Genomic DNA, 17,348 nt, shown 5'->3' on the forward strand with positions numbered 1-17,348 from the left:
TCCACTATGGTCTCAAACTTACTACGCTGACAACATAGACCCTTAAATATTCCTCTTTTAATCTTTTAAATACCCATCCCTCATATTTAGTGCTATGATGGAAATCAAAACTACATTATACTCTCGAAAGTATAATGTTTATTAAAAATGAATTTCTAAAAATGTCCCAAAAACAAATAACGCTGCGACAATGTATCCCTGCGCTTTGACGTTTTGCAGCAAGATCAGCCATCTTTGTCACATGTTCATTTTCCCATCTCACATGACCTGTTGTTTGGCCCCGTGATCAAGCTTGCATTATTTCCTGGCAAATTCAAACATCCATCAAAAAGCCACATGGATATGCTAGACGATGCCTTGGAAGCAAGGTTGGTGAGAAATTACATGAAAACCAGGCGATATGTGATTGAAAACAGCACTGTTACCGAGTTGACACTGAGTAAAATCGTTGATTGGGCGTTCTTAACGGGACATACCTATGTTGGATAGGATTGAACCATAACATCGTACAGCCAGCTGGCTGTCAAAATCAACCTCATGGATCATTTTGCTAGTCATGTGATTTCCATACTGGTGTAAAAAAAAAATGACTCGGAATGCAAGATATTGGGGGGGAAAGGCGATTGTTTCCTGGTTGAGTTACGTGTATCGGATATTTTCAGTAATTTAGGTCGTTGGAGTATGCGGTTTTGGATGTAAACAATATTAAGATATTATTTCATGAAGAGTTGGTTAAGGTAATTTGCCCTTCGTTAAAAATACTGATTACAGATAATTGAGGTGAGAAGTATTCCAAAGTTGTTGTTTTTTTTCAAAGTGCGAATATTGTATTTTAATAATCACATCTATGCCATACAGGAAACGTTTTCGAGTGTAAAGATTCCATGAATCCTGTTTATTTCATTGAAATTCATGAAACATACATTTTTGTGAATAGTTGATGGGACATACACAACAGTTATGATATGATGTTAGAGTGCTTATAATTATCATAGAAAATACAATGTAGGACATATTTTTTTAATGTGGCCAATTTTCAGCTAATTGCTAATTTTCAAGCTAAGCTAGAAGCTTATGATCCATCAGTAATTGAAAAAATCAGAGTGTCAATTGGTGTCCTATTAAACATGGATTGCAATTGGTTGATGCAAAGCAATATCAATCAAAACTATGAATTCTGTATTATGAAATTTACCTGTTGATATTATCTATTAATGTTATTCTGTTAATACCTTATACACATCTTGAAAACCTCATTATATTTTGCTATACACCATATAGCTATGTATGTAGGTGTCTTTCTGAAGAAGAAATGTCAAAATGTTGCCTGTTTGATGATTTAATATGTATAAGTGGGAAAGTGCTGAATATGTGAAGTGAAATTGCTTGATATATTAATGTAAAACAATTTCCCTTGCAGCCATGACAAAACAAATGATTCCACAGGCTCTGATGATGTTCAGCTGAGTGGACAAGGTACAAATCTGAATCACACCATAGATAAGTCTGTACCTGTATGGTATTTTCATAGGAGGAGAGATAATTTTACTTCCCTGTGGATCAATAAGCTTTTCATTGATTAACTTAAAGCAAAATATAATGTGTTGCATCGAAGTATTTGTTCATATGAATAAAAAGAAAATGACATTAGTTGTACCAAATATGAGTCAGGGCTCTCACACCCCATTTTGGGATTGGGGCCCGGAGCCCTTAGAATTGGGAAAAACAATGGTGTTTTCCTTAGAATTGGGAAAACTTGGAGTCTAAATTGGATAAAAAGATACTATTTTGCATTGGGAATCGGCCCCAAATCTGGCAGATCGAGAGCCTTGTGAGTTGTCTGCTTGCAGAAGTTAACATTTGTTGAGTGGTGAGATTTTCATCTTGATATTGCAAAATATCATAATTTGATGTATGTGTATATATATTCAGAAATTGTTGCTCATTGGTTATGATTTTATTTTGATTGACAGGTGAATCTCCTGACAGCCAGGCTATGGCTTCAGTCCAACAGGGTGCAACATTAAGTTTGGATCCCAACATACAGTACCAATTCCGAACAGAAACTGGTAAGACAGTGAGACCACTTAAAAGTCTCTGACCATTAAACATTTGTAGCTTCAGTAGGAAGAAGAGTTGAGGTGGGAGGGGGGGGAGTAAACTGTTAAAAGTAATGACAGTAATTACCGTCTGTAGTTCTGTATGAAGGAGGTCACCACTAAACATTGGTAACCTCCGTAGGAAGAAGAGTGGAAAAGTGGGGGGGTAGTAAAATGTTGAAAGTAATCACTGTCTGTAGTTTGTATACAGGAGTTCACCACTAAACATTTGTAACCTCAGTAGGAAGAAGCGGAGAGGGGGAGGGGGTTAGCTGTTGAAAGGCATCACTGTCTGTGTACAGGAGTTCACCTTAACACTAACACTAAATATTCAGAGGGGAGGGTTAACTCGCGGAAAGTAAACACTGTCTGTTTCTAGAAGTTCATCACTAAATATTCAGAGAAGGATGATAGGGGTTAACTGTTGGAAAGTAAGTACTGTCTGTGTGTAGGAGTTCACCACTAAACATAACCTTGATAGGAAGAGGAGAAGAGGTTAGACAGTTGAAAGTAATTGTTTTCTGTATACAGGAGTTTCTTTGTAAGAAAACTAGGTGCTAGAGAGAAAACTATGCTATTGATGAAAAAATATTCTGAAGAATACTGTGTGTACAAAATTAGTGACATGGAGACATTAAAACCTGGACAATTTTAAGTGCTGAAAGAAACATAACCTTGATATGTACAGTGGCAAGAGGAGACAAGAGTGGTTTAAAATATTTAAATGAACACTGTAATATATCATTGTTTTAAAGTAATTGTTTTTTGTGTTACAGGTCAGTGACTTTTCGTGTGGTACAAGTTGCTCAAGATGGTACAGAGGCAGCAGCTAGGTAACAACAAATGCTTTCCCACAAGGCTCACAGACCTGAAACTATGCTATTGATGAAAAAATATTCTGAAGAATACTCAGTGAAACGCTATACAAAATTAGTGACATGGTCTATAAACTGACATTAAAACCTGGACAATTTTAAGTGCTTTGAAAGAATTTATCATAGTTTTATGCTTTCTATGATATGTACAGTGGCATATTCTGACACTTCAGACACCATGCTAAGTGGTTTAAAATATTTAAATGAAGTCTTGCATACTATACTGTAATATATCATTGTTTTACTCATGTGGAGGGATAATGATGGCTGTTTTTGTGTTACAGGTCAGGTGACTTATCGTGTGGTACAAGTTGCTCAAGATGGTACAGAGGCAGCAGCTCAAGTCGTAACAACAAATGCTTTCCCACAAGGCTCACAGGTACTTAACCTGAAAATATAGACTTCTGACGAGAGCGGGACATTGGTCACCATTACAGAATATAGACTTACTGATGTGATGGACAGAAGGGGGGACATTGGTCACTATTACAGAATATAATCTTACTGATGTAATGGACCGAAGGGGGACATTGGTCAGTATTACAGAATATAGTCTTAGTGATGTAATGGACAGAAGGGGGGGTGAGCATTGGTCAGTATTACAGAATATAGTCTTACTGATGTAATGGACCGAAGGGGGACATTGGTCAGTATTACAGAATATAGTCTTACTGATGTAATGGACAGAATGGGGGGACATTGGTCAGTATTACAGAATATAGTCTTACTGATGTGATGGACAGAAGTATGGACATTGGTCAGTATTACAGAATATAGTCTTAGTGATGTAATGGACAGAAGGGGGGACATTGGTCAGTATTACAGAATATAGTCTTACTGATGTAATGGATAGAATGAGGGGACATTGGTCAGTATTACAGAATATAGTCTTAGTGATGTAATGGACAGAAGGGGGACATTGGTCAGTATTACAGAATATAGTCTTAGTGATGTAATGGACAGAATGGGGGGACATTGGTCAGTATTACAGAATATAGTCTTACTGATGTAATGGACAGAATGGGGGGACATTGGTCAGTATTACAGAATGTAGTCTTATTGATGTGATGGACAGAAGAGAGGGACATTGGTCAGTATTACAGAATATAGTCTTACTGATGTAATGGACAGAAGGGGGGGACATTGGTCAGTATTACAGAATATAGTCTTACTGATGTAATGGACAGAATGGGGGGACATTGGTCAGTATTACAGAATATAGTCTTACTGATGTAATGGACAGAATGAGGGGACATTGGTCAGTATTACAGAGTATAGACCTGAAGTCCATTTTCACAGAAGTTAATTAGGAAACCAAAGTGTTTACAGATGTACATTTTGAAGAAGTCTTTCCTACACAGTGCCCAGTTACAGTATTTAATGTAACAAACACCTCAACAGATTAGCATACAAATAGAATGATAGGAAGTAGGGCTATATCTATATTGTAAGTCCCTGCTCACTTGGGTTTTATTTGGCAGGCTGTGATACAGAGTCCATTCAGTAATGGAGGCAGTCCCACCCCTGAGAATCAGGCAGACACCAGGTACACATACTTCCCTACTGGGGCGGCAGACCAGACAGCGGCAGCACAACAGAACGAAGTGGCCACTGCATCTATAGGACAGGTGGCCACTGCCGGAGGTGAGACACAATCAACCAAATTCCAAAACAAATCAACTACAATACATTGACACCATGGTGTGGAATTTCTATTTTTTCTGTCATCTGTTTACCATCTGGACACACTATTTTTGACCTCAGTATACATAGGATTTTAAGTCCAGCCAAAATAGTTGGTCAGTTCTTTACCGTCTTGTATACTGTAAGTCAGTGCTAGTACGCTCCACACTGGTTATTTGTCTGATGAATGTGACCATGTAGTCATCAAAATGTCGCACTCTGATCTACTACTAAGAGCACCAACTCCTGAAGCCAGGTAGGGGAATAGTAGTAGAATATACTATTGACTTCCCAGGTTTCAGAAGTTGGTGCTCTTCTTTAAGAGATCTCTGTATACAGCTAGGTATTCTCCTGAAGCCTAGAAGATGAAGAGATCTCTGTGTACCACTAGGTAGCCTCCTGAAGCCTAGAAGATGAAGAGATCTCTGTGTACCACTAGGTAGCCTCCTGAAGTCTAGAAGATGAAGAGATCTCATGTGTACCACTAGGTAGCCTCCTGAAGTCTAGAAGATGAAGAGATCTCTTGTGTACCACTAGGTAGCCTCCTGAAGCCTAGAAGATGAAGAGATCTCTGTGTACCACTAGGTAGCCTCCTGAAGCCTAGAAGATGAAGAGATCTCTGTGTACCACTAGGTAGCCTCCTGAAGCCTAGAAGATGAAGAGATCTCTGTGTACCACTAGGTAGCCTCCTGAAGCCTAGAAGATGAAGAGATCTCTGTGTACCACTAGGTAGCCTCCTGAAGCCTAGAAGATGAAGAGATCTCTTGTGTACCACTAGGTAGCCTCCTGAAGCCTAGAAGATGAAGAGATCTCTGTGTACCACTAGGTAGCCTCCTGAAGCCTAGAAGATGAAGAGATCTCTGTGTACCACTAGGTAGCCTCCTGAAGCCTAGAAGATGAAGAGATCTCTGTGTACCACTAGGTAGCCTCCTGAAGCCTAGAAGATGAAGAGATCTTTGTTTACCACTAGGTAGCCTCCTGAAGTCTAGAAGATGAAGAGATCTCTATGTACCACTAGGTAGCCTCCTGAAGCCTAGAAGATGAAGAGATCTCTATGTACCACTAGGTAGCCTCCTGAAGCCTAGAAGATGAAGAGATTTCTGTGTACCACTAGTATCCTCCTGAAGCCTAGAAGATGAACCTCAACACACATATGAACTTAGCAGGTTGTTGTCTCTGGAAATTTCTTAAACTAAGATTTTGTCGGATTTCTTCTGGTGTTATAAGAAACTTTATTCCATTCAAATTAATTTCAGGTTCTGAACAAAAACACAAATAAATAAAACAAATATTCAATAATGAAGGCCAAGTTTAAAGTTTAATATAAAGGGATTGACATTAAATCATCAATTTATTCTTCCAAATGTGCCTTGGTTCCAAACCCAAAGTTCAAGGGAGATAAATCATGTTGGTTTTGAAACTCTTGTGGGATGGGAGAACAAACACAACTTCGGAAAAAATGGTGAAAGAAAACCAGAATAGACACAAGGTGGCCACATGGTTTGACCATTAGTGAGCATTGTTGTTGGTTTTCGTCAAGCTGACTAAAGGCATGTTTGTAATACATACAAATATGTTGTAGCAGACTTTCCATAAGCAAGTTTTGTTTTTGCCTTGATTTGAGGTAACGAGAAAATGATGTGAAATAAATGAGATATAATTAGTACTTCTCCCCGCTGCACTCCTTGTAAACCTCTAGTTAAATTTACAACTTTCCAGGTTTGAAATGTATGGCGATGTATTGATTTTTGTTTTGTTGTGAAACATCTGTATTTAGTGTGTTTATGCATGCAGAAATCGGAAGTAGTCGATGATCTTTCTCATACAGTTTGGGAAAACATTCTGACATTTTTATATCAATTTTTTTGGAAAAACTAACAATATTTTTGCTCAGGGAAGCAACATGTATTTGGCTGTGAAAGAAGGGCAACAGAATGCAATTTTGTGGGCATCATGTTAACATGGAAAGTAAAATTCTGTTGGGATTGCTTGAAGTAACAAATTGTGTGGGTTATTGGATTTGGCAAAAACTCTTGTATACATGCTTGGGTATCAATGATTGATGAATTATTTGTATGGATAAAAAATAAGTGCTTCTCTGACCCCCACCTCCACACATTTAATTCTGGAACAGCCCTTAAAGCTTTCCTCCCTGGCAGAGGTAATTTATGATTGGGTAAGGAGCACAAGTGATAGTTCCTCTTTCTGTAACCATCTTTATGATTGGCTGTTTGGCTATAGTTTCTCTTTCTGTAACCCTCTTTATGATTGGCTGTTTGGCAGGTGCCTGGACAAATGATGCAGCCCTTGGTCAAGGTAAGATATCACAAAATACAAAAAAAGTAGAAGGATGAAAGCAGTTATTTATACTATGTATGGACAGGATGAAATGAATAGTAGTTCTATAGATAGTGATTCTAGGATCCTGAAGTGACCTGGAGTCTAACACTAAGTTTCTCTGGACGAAAACACAACCTTACTGATAGTAACATTCGTTACAAAAACAAACCAACAATACCTTAAGGGAAGATACATCTTCAAAGCATTGTCTTCAGTATCTTGATGAACTAATTTGACCTATTTGCTGCTTATCTTTTGGACAAATAAAAATTTAAAAAGACATTATCTGACAGAAAAAAAAATCGCTTGGATGTTTATTTTATTTTGAGAGTTTATATGTAGCTTTAATTAAACGTGCATTTCAGGACAATTTTATGTTATGATGTCACCTCAAGACGTACTTCAAGGTCAGCGAAATATTGCCCCAAGGACAGGTTTTAGCACACCCAAAATAGATGGAGGGAGATCAGGTCGTGATGATCGGAGAAGGGCTACGCATAACGAGGGTTTGTTTTTGTTTACTTACATATATTTAAAACATTTAGAATAATAACGATTGGCTCACATCAGAAGTTTAGAGAAAGACCAAACCTAATTCTTAGCACAAATACAGTTAGAAGGTTTCATGAAAATGCAGGATACGATGTATTTGTTCATATCTCCAAGGACACATCTCAATCTCCTATAGCTTGTACCATTGGAGTGGTCACAGCACCAAATCTATAAGTTATATAAAACACCCAGTCATCTCTGGGGTTCAAACTAGTGACCATTCAGTCTATAGCCCGACACTCTGTGGCTCGACTAAAGGGAAGTTCCTACTAGCCAAGACTTGTAAGGTGACCTGTACTCTCAACTTATACATTTAAAAACAAAAAATTGTAGAGAAAACTTACCCTGATTTGCCACATGGCATCCAAAAGACATTTTAAGTCTGAGTCCTGGCAATGCTTCAAGTGTAAAATATTTCACATAATGTAAACAAAACACAGTAAGATTTGTTAGGAATTTAGCTGTTGACCCTAACCCTAAAGCCTTTATAAGTATACAAATTAAAAGAAGACCCCAGTTATTTTTAGGAATGTGGGCTGTTCAGTAGGACTCATTCTGAATTTTAATTCTGAAAAAGACACTATTTAGAAAATTCCTAATGTAAATTTCTGAATATGCTATTGTATATCTTGAGAGATGTTTTGTAAATATAGAGATTTGTTTTGCTATATGTTTATAGTGGAAAGACGAAGACGAGACAAGATAAACAATTGGATCGTCACTCTCTCTAAGTTAGTTCCAGATTGTGCCCAGGAACATGTGAAGCAGGGCCAGACCAAGGTAAGTGAAAATGTAAGTAACTTTTTTTATTTCCTTTTTAATTAAGTTTCACTTTTTCATTATTTCTATTTGTAACGTGTATTCTACGATGATGCCTTTATTAATGGAGTCTCGTATCAGTATTTTGTTGTCAGAATATTTACTGATATAAGGGTGAAGAAGTCTTTCATGTTGAAATCTCAATCCAATTCAGCTGATTTAGAACAAGGATCCATAGGATTTATTCCCAGAATTATAACAGATAATGCTCTCTTTGACTAAAATCAACCTCATTTGTCTTTTGGTGTTTTGTTTGTTTCTGATTTCTAAATTTTAATTTGTTTCCGAGTGAAAAATACTGTATGATTTCTTACTTTACTGTACTTTTAATGTTTCAGAGCAAAGGAGGAATTCTATCTAAAGCCTGTGATTACATCAATGAACTAAGAAATGGCAATGTGCGTATGGCAGAAAGTCTTAAAGAAACAGAACGGTTATCTGTTGATTTAGAATTGTTGAGACAACAGTGTGAGGACATGAAAAATGAAAACGCAATATTACGTGCCCAGTTACAGTCGCACGGTATTATCCCAGATGTGTCTGGGGGATCATAGTGGCAGTAATCTGGATGGTCTCAAGACATGGACATTAGGGTAGTTCAGGGTCATCCAGAGGTCAAGTGTGTAAGGGTCAGTGCTCGGCTGTATCAGCCTTCAGTTAGGTATCAAATATGTCGTGCTGGAGCAGACCAACTGTGATTGGTCGATCTTGTGATGTAGGATTTGCCCAGTACAAAAACAGACTTTGATTGGCCAAATCAAAGATACAAGCAACTGAAGTTGAAAAGACATCATATCTTTTATTTCGTTTTAGAAGTCGTCTTGAGAAATCACTAAAGAGGTCCCAAATATAAAAAGTGCTGTATCATGACGCAGGAAGGATGTAGTAAATTGTGTTCTTCAACACAAGTTCTACAGTTTAAATTGATACACTGTGAATGGTGTACAACTGTGAATGTTGGGGAATATATGTATATAGAAACATTATGTAAGGGAGGTGATAAAATGATATTTGCTCTTAACATCAACATTTTGTAGTAGAATTTTGTACCTCCTAAACATTCAACAAGGACACATATGACCAGATCTGATAGGAAAATTCTAAAAATTGTTTTACGATGTTTCTAAAGTGTGAGGTCAAAGTTGTCACATGGTCATGATAGCCTTTTGGGCTCATAATGGCAATTAAATATTTCTTAAGAAAGTAAGGTTTCATTAGGTTTCAATACTATTGATGAAAGTTCTTAGACCTGTTGGTTTTATAATAGACATTGTATTAAAAATGTTTAGCATTGATTTGAAGTTAAACATATTGAATGGCTTAACTAATCAGTATTTTACAAATTTTAATTAGTATTAAACCTTCACTGACAATTATTTATTAGAGCTTGAACAGATCAATAGAATATCACTCCAACAGACACAATATTTAAGTGTTATGTCATAAGATTGTCACACAGGTTTGGGTGTGTGGACTGTAAAAATGAATTGAATGTGTTGATGCCATTTTTAAAGAGAGATTGTTGAATTTTAAATTATTATTAAATGTGGACAGATGTTTTTATTGCAAATTATTTGTGCAGTGATATGTGGTATTGTAGCATCCTCCATGTTGCATCAGAAATACTTTTATTGGTTTGTTGGTTCCATGGCATCTCTACCTTACAAATCATTTGACTATCTAGAAAAGCCTTCTTTTACCTTTATAAATGTATATGGTACTATTTAATTGAAAGACACATGAATATGTAAGGCTAACAAATGTAATCAGCCAAAGAACACTACTGACATAACCATATTTATTTTGTGTATAGGAGAATATTTGCCAAGAGTTTTATTTAGCCCTTGAATAGAACTCTCAAATATTGTCACTGGTTATGTCCCTTAGATAGATTTAAAACAAATTCAGCCCTTGAATAGAACTCTCAAATATTGTCACTGGTTATGTCCCTTAGATAGATTTAAAACAAATTCAGCCCTTGAATAGAACTCTCAAATATTGTCACTAGTTATGTCCCTCAGATAGATTTAAAACAAATTCAGCCCTTGAATAGAACTCTCAAATATTTACACCGGTTATGTCCCTTAGATAGATTTAAAACAAATTTAGCCCTTGAATAGAACTCTTAAATATTGTCACTGGTTATGTCCCTTAGATAGATTTAAAACAAATTCAGCCCTTGAATAGAACTCTCAAATATTGTCACTGGTTATGTCCCTTAGATAGATTTAAAACAAATTCAGCCCTTGAATAGAATTCTCAAATATTGTCACTGGTTATGTCCCTTAGATAGATTTAAAACAAATTCAGCCTTTGAATAGAACTCTCAAATATCGTCACTAGTTATGTCCCTTAGATAGATTTAAAACAAACTTAGTCCTTGAATAGAACTCTCAAATATTGACACTAGTTATGTCCCTTAGATAGATTTAAAACAAATTCAGCCCTTGAATAGAACTCTCAAATATTGTCACTGGTTATGTCCCTTAGATAGATTTAAAACAAATTCAGCCCTTGAATAGAATTCTCAAATATTGTCACTGGTTATGTCCCTTAGATAGATTTAAAACAAATTCAGCCTTTGAATAGAACTCTCAAATATTGTCACTAGTTATGTCCCTTAGATAGATTTAAAACAAATTCAGCCCTTGAATAGAATTCTCAAATATTGTCACTGGTTATGTCCCTTAGACAGATTTAAAACAAATTCAGCCCTTGAATAGAACTCTCAAATATTGTCGCTGGTTATGTCCCTTAGACAGATTTAAAACCAACTTAGCTCTTGAATAGAACTCTCAAATATTTACACTGGTTATGTCCCTTAGATTAAAAACAAACTTAGCTCTTGAATAGAAATCTCAAATATTGACACTGGTTATATCCCTTAGATAGACTTTAATCCAAACTTTATCAAATGTTTTTCTGCTGTGATCTCGCAGTTGTATTCTGCATAAATATACATCAAAACTCCTGCTGAAAAAGCAATTCAATCTTTGGATTTATGGAAATTAAACAGAAAAACATTTACAGCTTTCTGTGCCAGTCTTGTAAATCAGTACCTTGATAGCAAAGCATTCAAGCCTTTATTGTATTAGTGTAGATGTTGATATTGTCTAAATCACACTTTTCTGAACGAGAGATGAGTGCAATTATTGTATTCAGATACACATGTACTTTTTTCACACCTTGTTTTAAATTTGATCAATTTATGCTGCAGCTTTTAATTTAATAGTGATCACTTATATTTCCATAGTGATCAAACATTGAAGCCCCATCATGCAAGTGTAAATAATTTTGATGGTATAGATCAGAATTTTTCCTCAATCTTCAGGACAAAAAAAGTATATTTGAATTTAAAACATATTACATGCAGAATCTGATGTTGTCAAAATTCTTACTCCAATAGATCTTTACTTGTATATGTATTAATCAGTGTTGTGTACTCCAGGGACGTTTGGTTGGAACATTCAAATTATTTTAGAAAATCAAAGTAGGGAAGGTTAATCAGGTTGTTACACAAATACTGTTGTCTTTGATGATTTCCGGGACAGTTTGGGTTTGTACACAATCAGATATTGTCACTAGTGATGTCACCGACAGATTGTGTCATTACAGACAGATTGTGTCATTACAGCGTGATGTTTACTATAGGTGTTTCTCATAGATTTAAAGGCATGATGACAGGAAGTGACAAAATGTTCTAATATTTCCTGTAGTTTGGATATTCCTAGAAAAGTTTTAGTTTAACAAAATAATTTTCTCTTAAATTTTTCAGAAATGGGAGGGGGTTCCCAGTGTAGGTCAAATCCTCTTCCTGGTCCATTGTTTTGCTTATCTCATATGAAGCAAGCTTATTCCATGTTCAGCAGACTTATTTCAGACTTGTCCCATTTGAAGCAGGATCATCTCCTGTGAAACAGACTTATTTCAGACTTGTCCCATTTGAAGCAGGATTATCTCGTGTGAAACAGACTTATTTCAGACTTGTCCCATTTGAAGCAGGATTATCTCGTGTGAAACAGACTTATTTCAGACTTGTCCCATTTGAAGCAGGATTATCTCGTGTGAAACAGACTTATTTCAGACTTGTCCCATTTGAAGCAGGATTATCTCGTGTGAAACAGACTTATTTCAGACTTGTCCCATTTGAAGCAGGATTATCTCGTGTGAACAAGGCTTGTTCCATATGAAACAGTCTTATTCCGTGTGAAACAGACTTATTGCATGTGGAACTAAAAGTTATGTTTACTCCATGGTCTCAGTTGTGATGACAATATGTCATCTTCAAGAGCTTCATATCATTTTGTTATCTACTGTGGATACACAGTAGGGTTCATACATAAAAATATTGTTTGTGTGTATATTTATTTACTGAATATTGTTGCAACCAATGGATAAACAAAAACAATTATGTACTGTATACAAACTTTCCTTATATACTTATTTCTCTGATTTCTACGTCGCAAGTCCATGGGAATTAACTTGCTAAATGGACCAAGTTATACCATACTTCACTCCAAGGTATTTCCCTCACTTACTTTCTGGCAGTGAACTTGTTGCCACCATTAAGGCGTATAGCACTTGAAAGCAAGTTTGTTCGCTGTACCTCCTGGAATCCATGTGATCACTGAATTAGGATCACCTTGGTTAAATTGATTGACAGAATATGTACAACAGAATGTTTCAGCAGCTTTGGCTGAAGTTTCTGATATTTAATACAAACCTATTTCACAAAATACATGATCTGTTGGGGACTACCTTTTTTTAAAAGATAATTACCAGTTTTTATTTTTATTTTTATTATTTTTTTTTTTTGAGTCTGATGGAAGAGAGAGGACTACATAGGGAATCATATTTGTGATTTATAATCAGCTTCTTCAGTTTACAGCAAATTAACATTGTTACCATCACAATTGCAGTGGTTTGATCACTATTTGTGTGATCTATATATAGAAAATGAATCTATTTATAGATCATACTTGTGAACAAGTTCAATAAATTTGATATGACATGATTACTAGTTTATGTGTTCATTTATCTGTTTTTAATATCCTGAAGAAATTCAGAAAAAAAGACCAATTATAGATTCAGTTGATATTTATATTTCACCTTAGATAAAATAGTGTGATTTTATTCAGTCTGATATCACAAACCAATCATCAAACAGCATTACTGTCGCTTTGGATTTTTGAAAAATTGAAAAATATAAATAAAAATATTATAATGTCATCAAAATTCAAACATGAAGACCCCTGGAGAATAGGACCATGTGTTCTGAAAAGGTAAGCGTTTTCTGCTTTATCTATTACACAGCTGAATTATATATATAACCTCACGTTCTCAAATAAGAGTGTCATTTTGTGTCGGGGGGGGGGGGACTAAACCACAAGATATCATTACAAGCATCAAACATTTCACAATGAGAAAGAAAATGCAACAATGATATGATTGTGACGGCCATAAAACTTTTTAACGTGCAAGAGGGCTGATAAATAAGTTTTGAGCCTCGTATTGAAGAAGTTGAGCAGCTCCACTATTACTAAGACTTCTGACAGTTGATCAGAAGCACACCAAGAGAACTTTGTCGCTTGCTATTCTAAACCTTTTAGAGGCAGATCCTGATTACTTTCTGCTGAGGTTTGTGACTTTGGATGAAACATAGGTCCGTCTTTCACCCCAGAGGCTAAACAACAGTCTATTTCATCCCAGAGGCTGAGCAACACTCTATTTCACCCGAGAGGTTAAACAACACTGTTTCACCCCAGAGGCCAAACAACACTCTGTTTCATCCCAGAGGCTAAACAACAGTCTGTTTCATCCCAGAGGCCGAACAACAGTTTGTTTCATCCCAGAGGCCGAACAAGTCTACTTCATCAGAGAGGCTAAACAACAGTCTGTTTCATCAGAGAGGCCAAACAACAGTCTACTTCATCAGAGAGGCCAAACAACAGTCTACTTCATCAGAGAGGCTAAACAACAGTCTGTTTCATCAGAGAGGCCAAACAACAGTCTACTTCATCAGAGAGGCCAAACAACAGTCTACTTCATCAGAGAGGCCAAACAACAGTCTACTTCATCAGAGAGGCTAAACAACAGTCTACTTCATCAGAGAGGCTAAACAACAGTCTGTTTCATCAGAGAGGCCAAACAACAGTCTACTTTATCAGAGAGGCTAAACAACAGTCTGTTTCATCCCAGAGGCCGAACAACAGTCTGTTTCATCCCAGAGGCTAAACAACAGTCTACTTCATCAGAGAGGCTAAACAACAGTCTGTTTCATTCCAGAGGCAAAACAACAGTCTACTTCATCAGAGAGGCCAAACAACAGTCTACTTCATCAGAGAGGCTAAACAACAGTCTGTTTCATCAGAGAGGCCAAACAACAGTCTACTTCACCAGAGAGGCTAAACAACAGTCTGTTTCATCCCAGAGGCCGAACAACAGTCTGTTTCATCCCAGAGGCTAAACAACAGTCTACTTCATCAGAGAGGCTAAACAACAGTCTGTTTCATCCCAGAGGCCGAACAACAGTCTGTTTCATTCCAGAGGCAAAACAACAGTCTACTTCATCAGAGAGGCCGAACATCAGTCTACTTCATCAGAGAGGCCAAACAACAGTCTACTTCATCAGAGAGGTCAAACAACAGTCTACTTCATCAGAGAGGCCAAACAACAGTCTACTTCATCAGAGAGGCTAAACAACAGTCTGTTTCATCAGAGAGGCCAAACAACAGTCTACTTCATCAGAGAGGCCAAACAACAGTCTACTTCATCAGAGAGGCCAAACAACAGTCTACTTCATCAGAGAGGCTAAACAACAGTCTGTTTCATCAGGGAGGTTTAACAACAGTCTACTTCATCAGAGAGGCTAAACAACAGTCTGTTTCATCAGAGAGGCTAAACAACAGTCTGTTTCATTCCAGAGGCCAAACAACAGTCTAAACAATGGAAGCAGCCTTGTTCATACCCACCAGAGGTACAACTTCATTTATTGAATACCACTTTTATTAGATGTCCAAAAGCTAGAATAATTATAATATCAAATTAATGTAAGCATGACAAAGAAACTTGGGAAATATCGGTGGTGGGTGTAATGGGCGGGGAAGGAGATGGGGGTTCGAATAACTATTGATGGTGATGAAGCTTATCTAATTTTGGTGTCTAAATCTATAAGAATTTTGATACACAATAATTTCTCACGAAAAACTTATTTTAAAAGATAACACTGATTAATGATGATTTCTGTATTACACTAGAATAGTCCCAGGATTTATGAAAATGTTTAAAAAAACATTGGGGAACATAAACCAGCTGTTTTACTGCCAGCAAACTAACATTCGACGGTGAGACGATACCCGGACACGGGAAACCATTCAACCTACCAACCAGTGACCGTTAAAGTGTACCCTGAGAGTAATTTTATATTTAAATATAATGTTAAGAATGCCGTAAAAATAATAATGATGAAAACCCCGTCAAAATCCGTCGCCCCAGTGTCGAGTTATTAAAGCTCAAAGTTGTCGATTTTCACCTGTCCGCCCAGACCTAATCAGCCGAATCGTCATTTCCGCGGAATCGAGGCTCTTCTACTCGTGACGTCATAAGTTCAACAGAAATGGCAGTCAACATGACTGACAGTGACAACGACACCGCAACTGAGAGCGATTTGAGCATGAGTTTTGAGGAGTCTGATTATGGTGTGAATGATATGTCTGAAGACGGAATCCAGCCCTACCGATTTGAACTGGAATTACAAGACGATGTATCAAGTGAGGAGGAAAATGACCCTTCGAAAAGTGACGATCGCTTGGGCAACATAGATTGGCACGTACTTCACTGGGTCTCACCAGTAGTCGTGATAGTAGTCGAACAGTGAATCGTCGTTTCAAAGAAACAAAATAAAATTGGGTGTGGTTTTGGACTAATTTTACTATCTTCAAGTCTCGATCAACAATTTCTGACGTCGGGAAATCGTGTTTGTGCAAGACCATGCATACATTCACGAGGTGTCGGGAATTTTCTTACCGAAGAAGTTTCGTCCGAGGGGAATTTTTCTTTCCAGGGAATTTTCGTAGCACTATGGATATATATAGATAGGGTGTCAACAACCAATTATAACACCCTCCGCTGTGTTAATAATAAAAAATTGATGTTTTAGAAGTTTAAACAATTAGTTGACTGGTTTTTACCCTAGCACTGGTACGCGTCTGTTGTTAGCCGACAGGCGTGTCGCCTCACAGGTGTCACAATTGTTTTTTCCAGCCACAGAGGTGCTAATTACCTAACCTGGTGAAGGTGTGATTATGAGTTTAGATGACATCTCTACACTGTGAACTGTGTTTTCAAATCAAGATTGGTGATCTTATTGTTATATTTACGATCGCAAAATTAATAACTAAACAACATCGTCTGCTGGAAGATCTAAAAACCAAATACACCTTATACAAACAACATACACACATAACCTATTCTATAAATTCTAATAATTCTATTCTATACTATATAATAGTAGTATGAAAATTCTCGGGGTGAAAATTCCCGTGACCCATTCACGACTAGGCCTCCGAGTATTAGGCGTTCACGATTACGAAGGAATAATATTCCTATGACCGCCCAAGTCATAGGCTAGCCTATCAATTTGAAATGTTTAGGTGTAGAATTAATAACAAAATATCAACCTAACAAATATACTTTTATTTAATCAACAATCAGTTTTATTTATCGACGTCATGCATCGAGACCCCATCCGTGTTGGTGTTCGGACAACCATACACACCGCTTCCCTCCTCGATAGGAAGCCATTTTAGCGGATTTAAGCGCTAATTCACCGACCCCTCGTTCACTACCTTAGATATTGCGAAGATGTGAAGTACTTTCACGTAAATAAACAAAGAAATTACCACGGAAAATCCCAAAATAGATCACAATCACATGTAGCACAGTAAAGACAATATGGCTGCATCAACAAAAGCGTTGAACT

The 17,348-nt window shown here is 36.8% G+C and overlaps 1 protein-coding gene across 2 annotated transcripts; it reads left to right on the forward strand.

Moving 5' to 3' along the window:
- Nucleotides 1-240: 240 nt before the first annotated feature.
- On the forward strand, nt 241-13,388 carry LOC132562774 (upstream stimulatory factor 2-like). Of its 2 annotated transcripts, none has more exons than XM_060227538.1 (9): nt 241-368; nt 1,421-1,476; nt 1,974-2,069; nt 3,259-3,353; nt 4,456-4,618; nt 6,941-6,973; nt 7,363-7,503; nt 8,229-8,341; nt 8,707-13,388. In XM_060227538.1, exons 1-9 carry the CDS (start codon nt 337-339, stop codon nt 8,920-8,922), a joined length of 945 nt encoding a protein of 314 aa, XP_060083521.1. In that variant the 5' UTR covers nt 241-336; the 3' UTR covers nt 8,923-13,388. The 2 variants fall into 2 exon arrangements, with proteins under 2 accessions (XP_060083521.1, XP_060083522.1); XM_060227539.1 differs by having other exon boundaries at nt 8,229-8,329.
- The last annotated feature ends 3,960 nt before the right edge of the window (nt 13,389-17,348 follow it).

The sequence above is a fragment of the Ylistrum balloti genome, unplaced genomic scaffold (genome assembly GCF_031769215.1).
Source record: "Ylistrum balloti isolate Yb309-2 unplaced genomic scaffold, AGI_CSIRO_Ybal_v1 Utg371510, whole genome shotgun sequence".
Lineage (NCBI taxonomy): Eukaryota > Metazoa > Mollusca > Bivalvia > Pectinida > Pectinidae > Ylistrum > Ylistrum balloti.

What these genes read in the sequence shown, in the direction of transcription:
- LOC132562774 (XM_060227538.1), top strand. Translation starts at nt 337, where the DNA reads ATGGATATGCTAGACGATGCCTTGGAAGCAAG. An exon ending in TGATGCAGCCCTTGGTCAAG is followed by an intron (nt 6,974 to 7,362) that starts GTAAGATATCAC and finishes CGTGCATTTCAG; the next exon opens with GACAATTTTATGTTATGATG. An exon ending in AAGGGCTACGCATAACGAGG is followed by an intron (nt 7,504 to 8,228) that starts GTTTGTTTTTGT and finishes ATATGTTTATAG; the next exon opens with TGGAAAGACGAAGACGAGAC.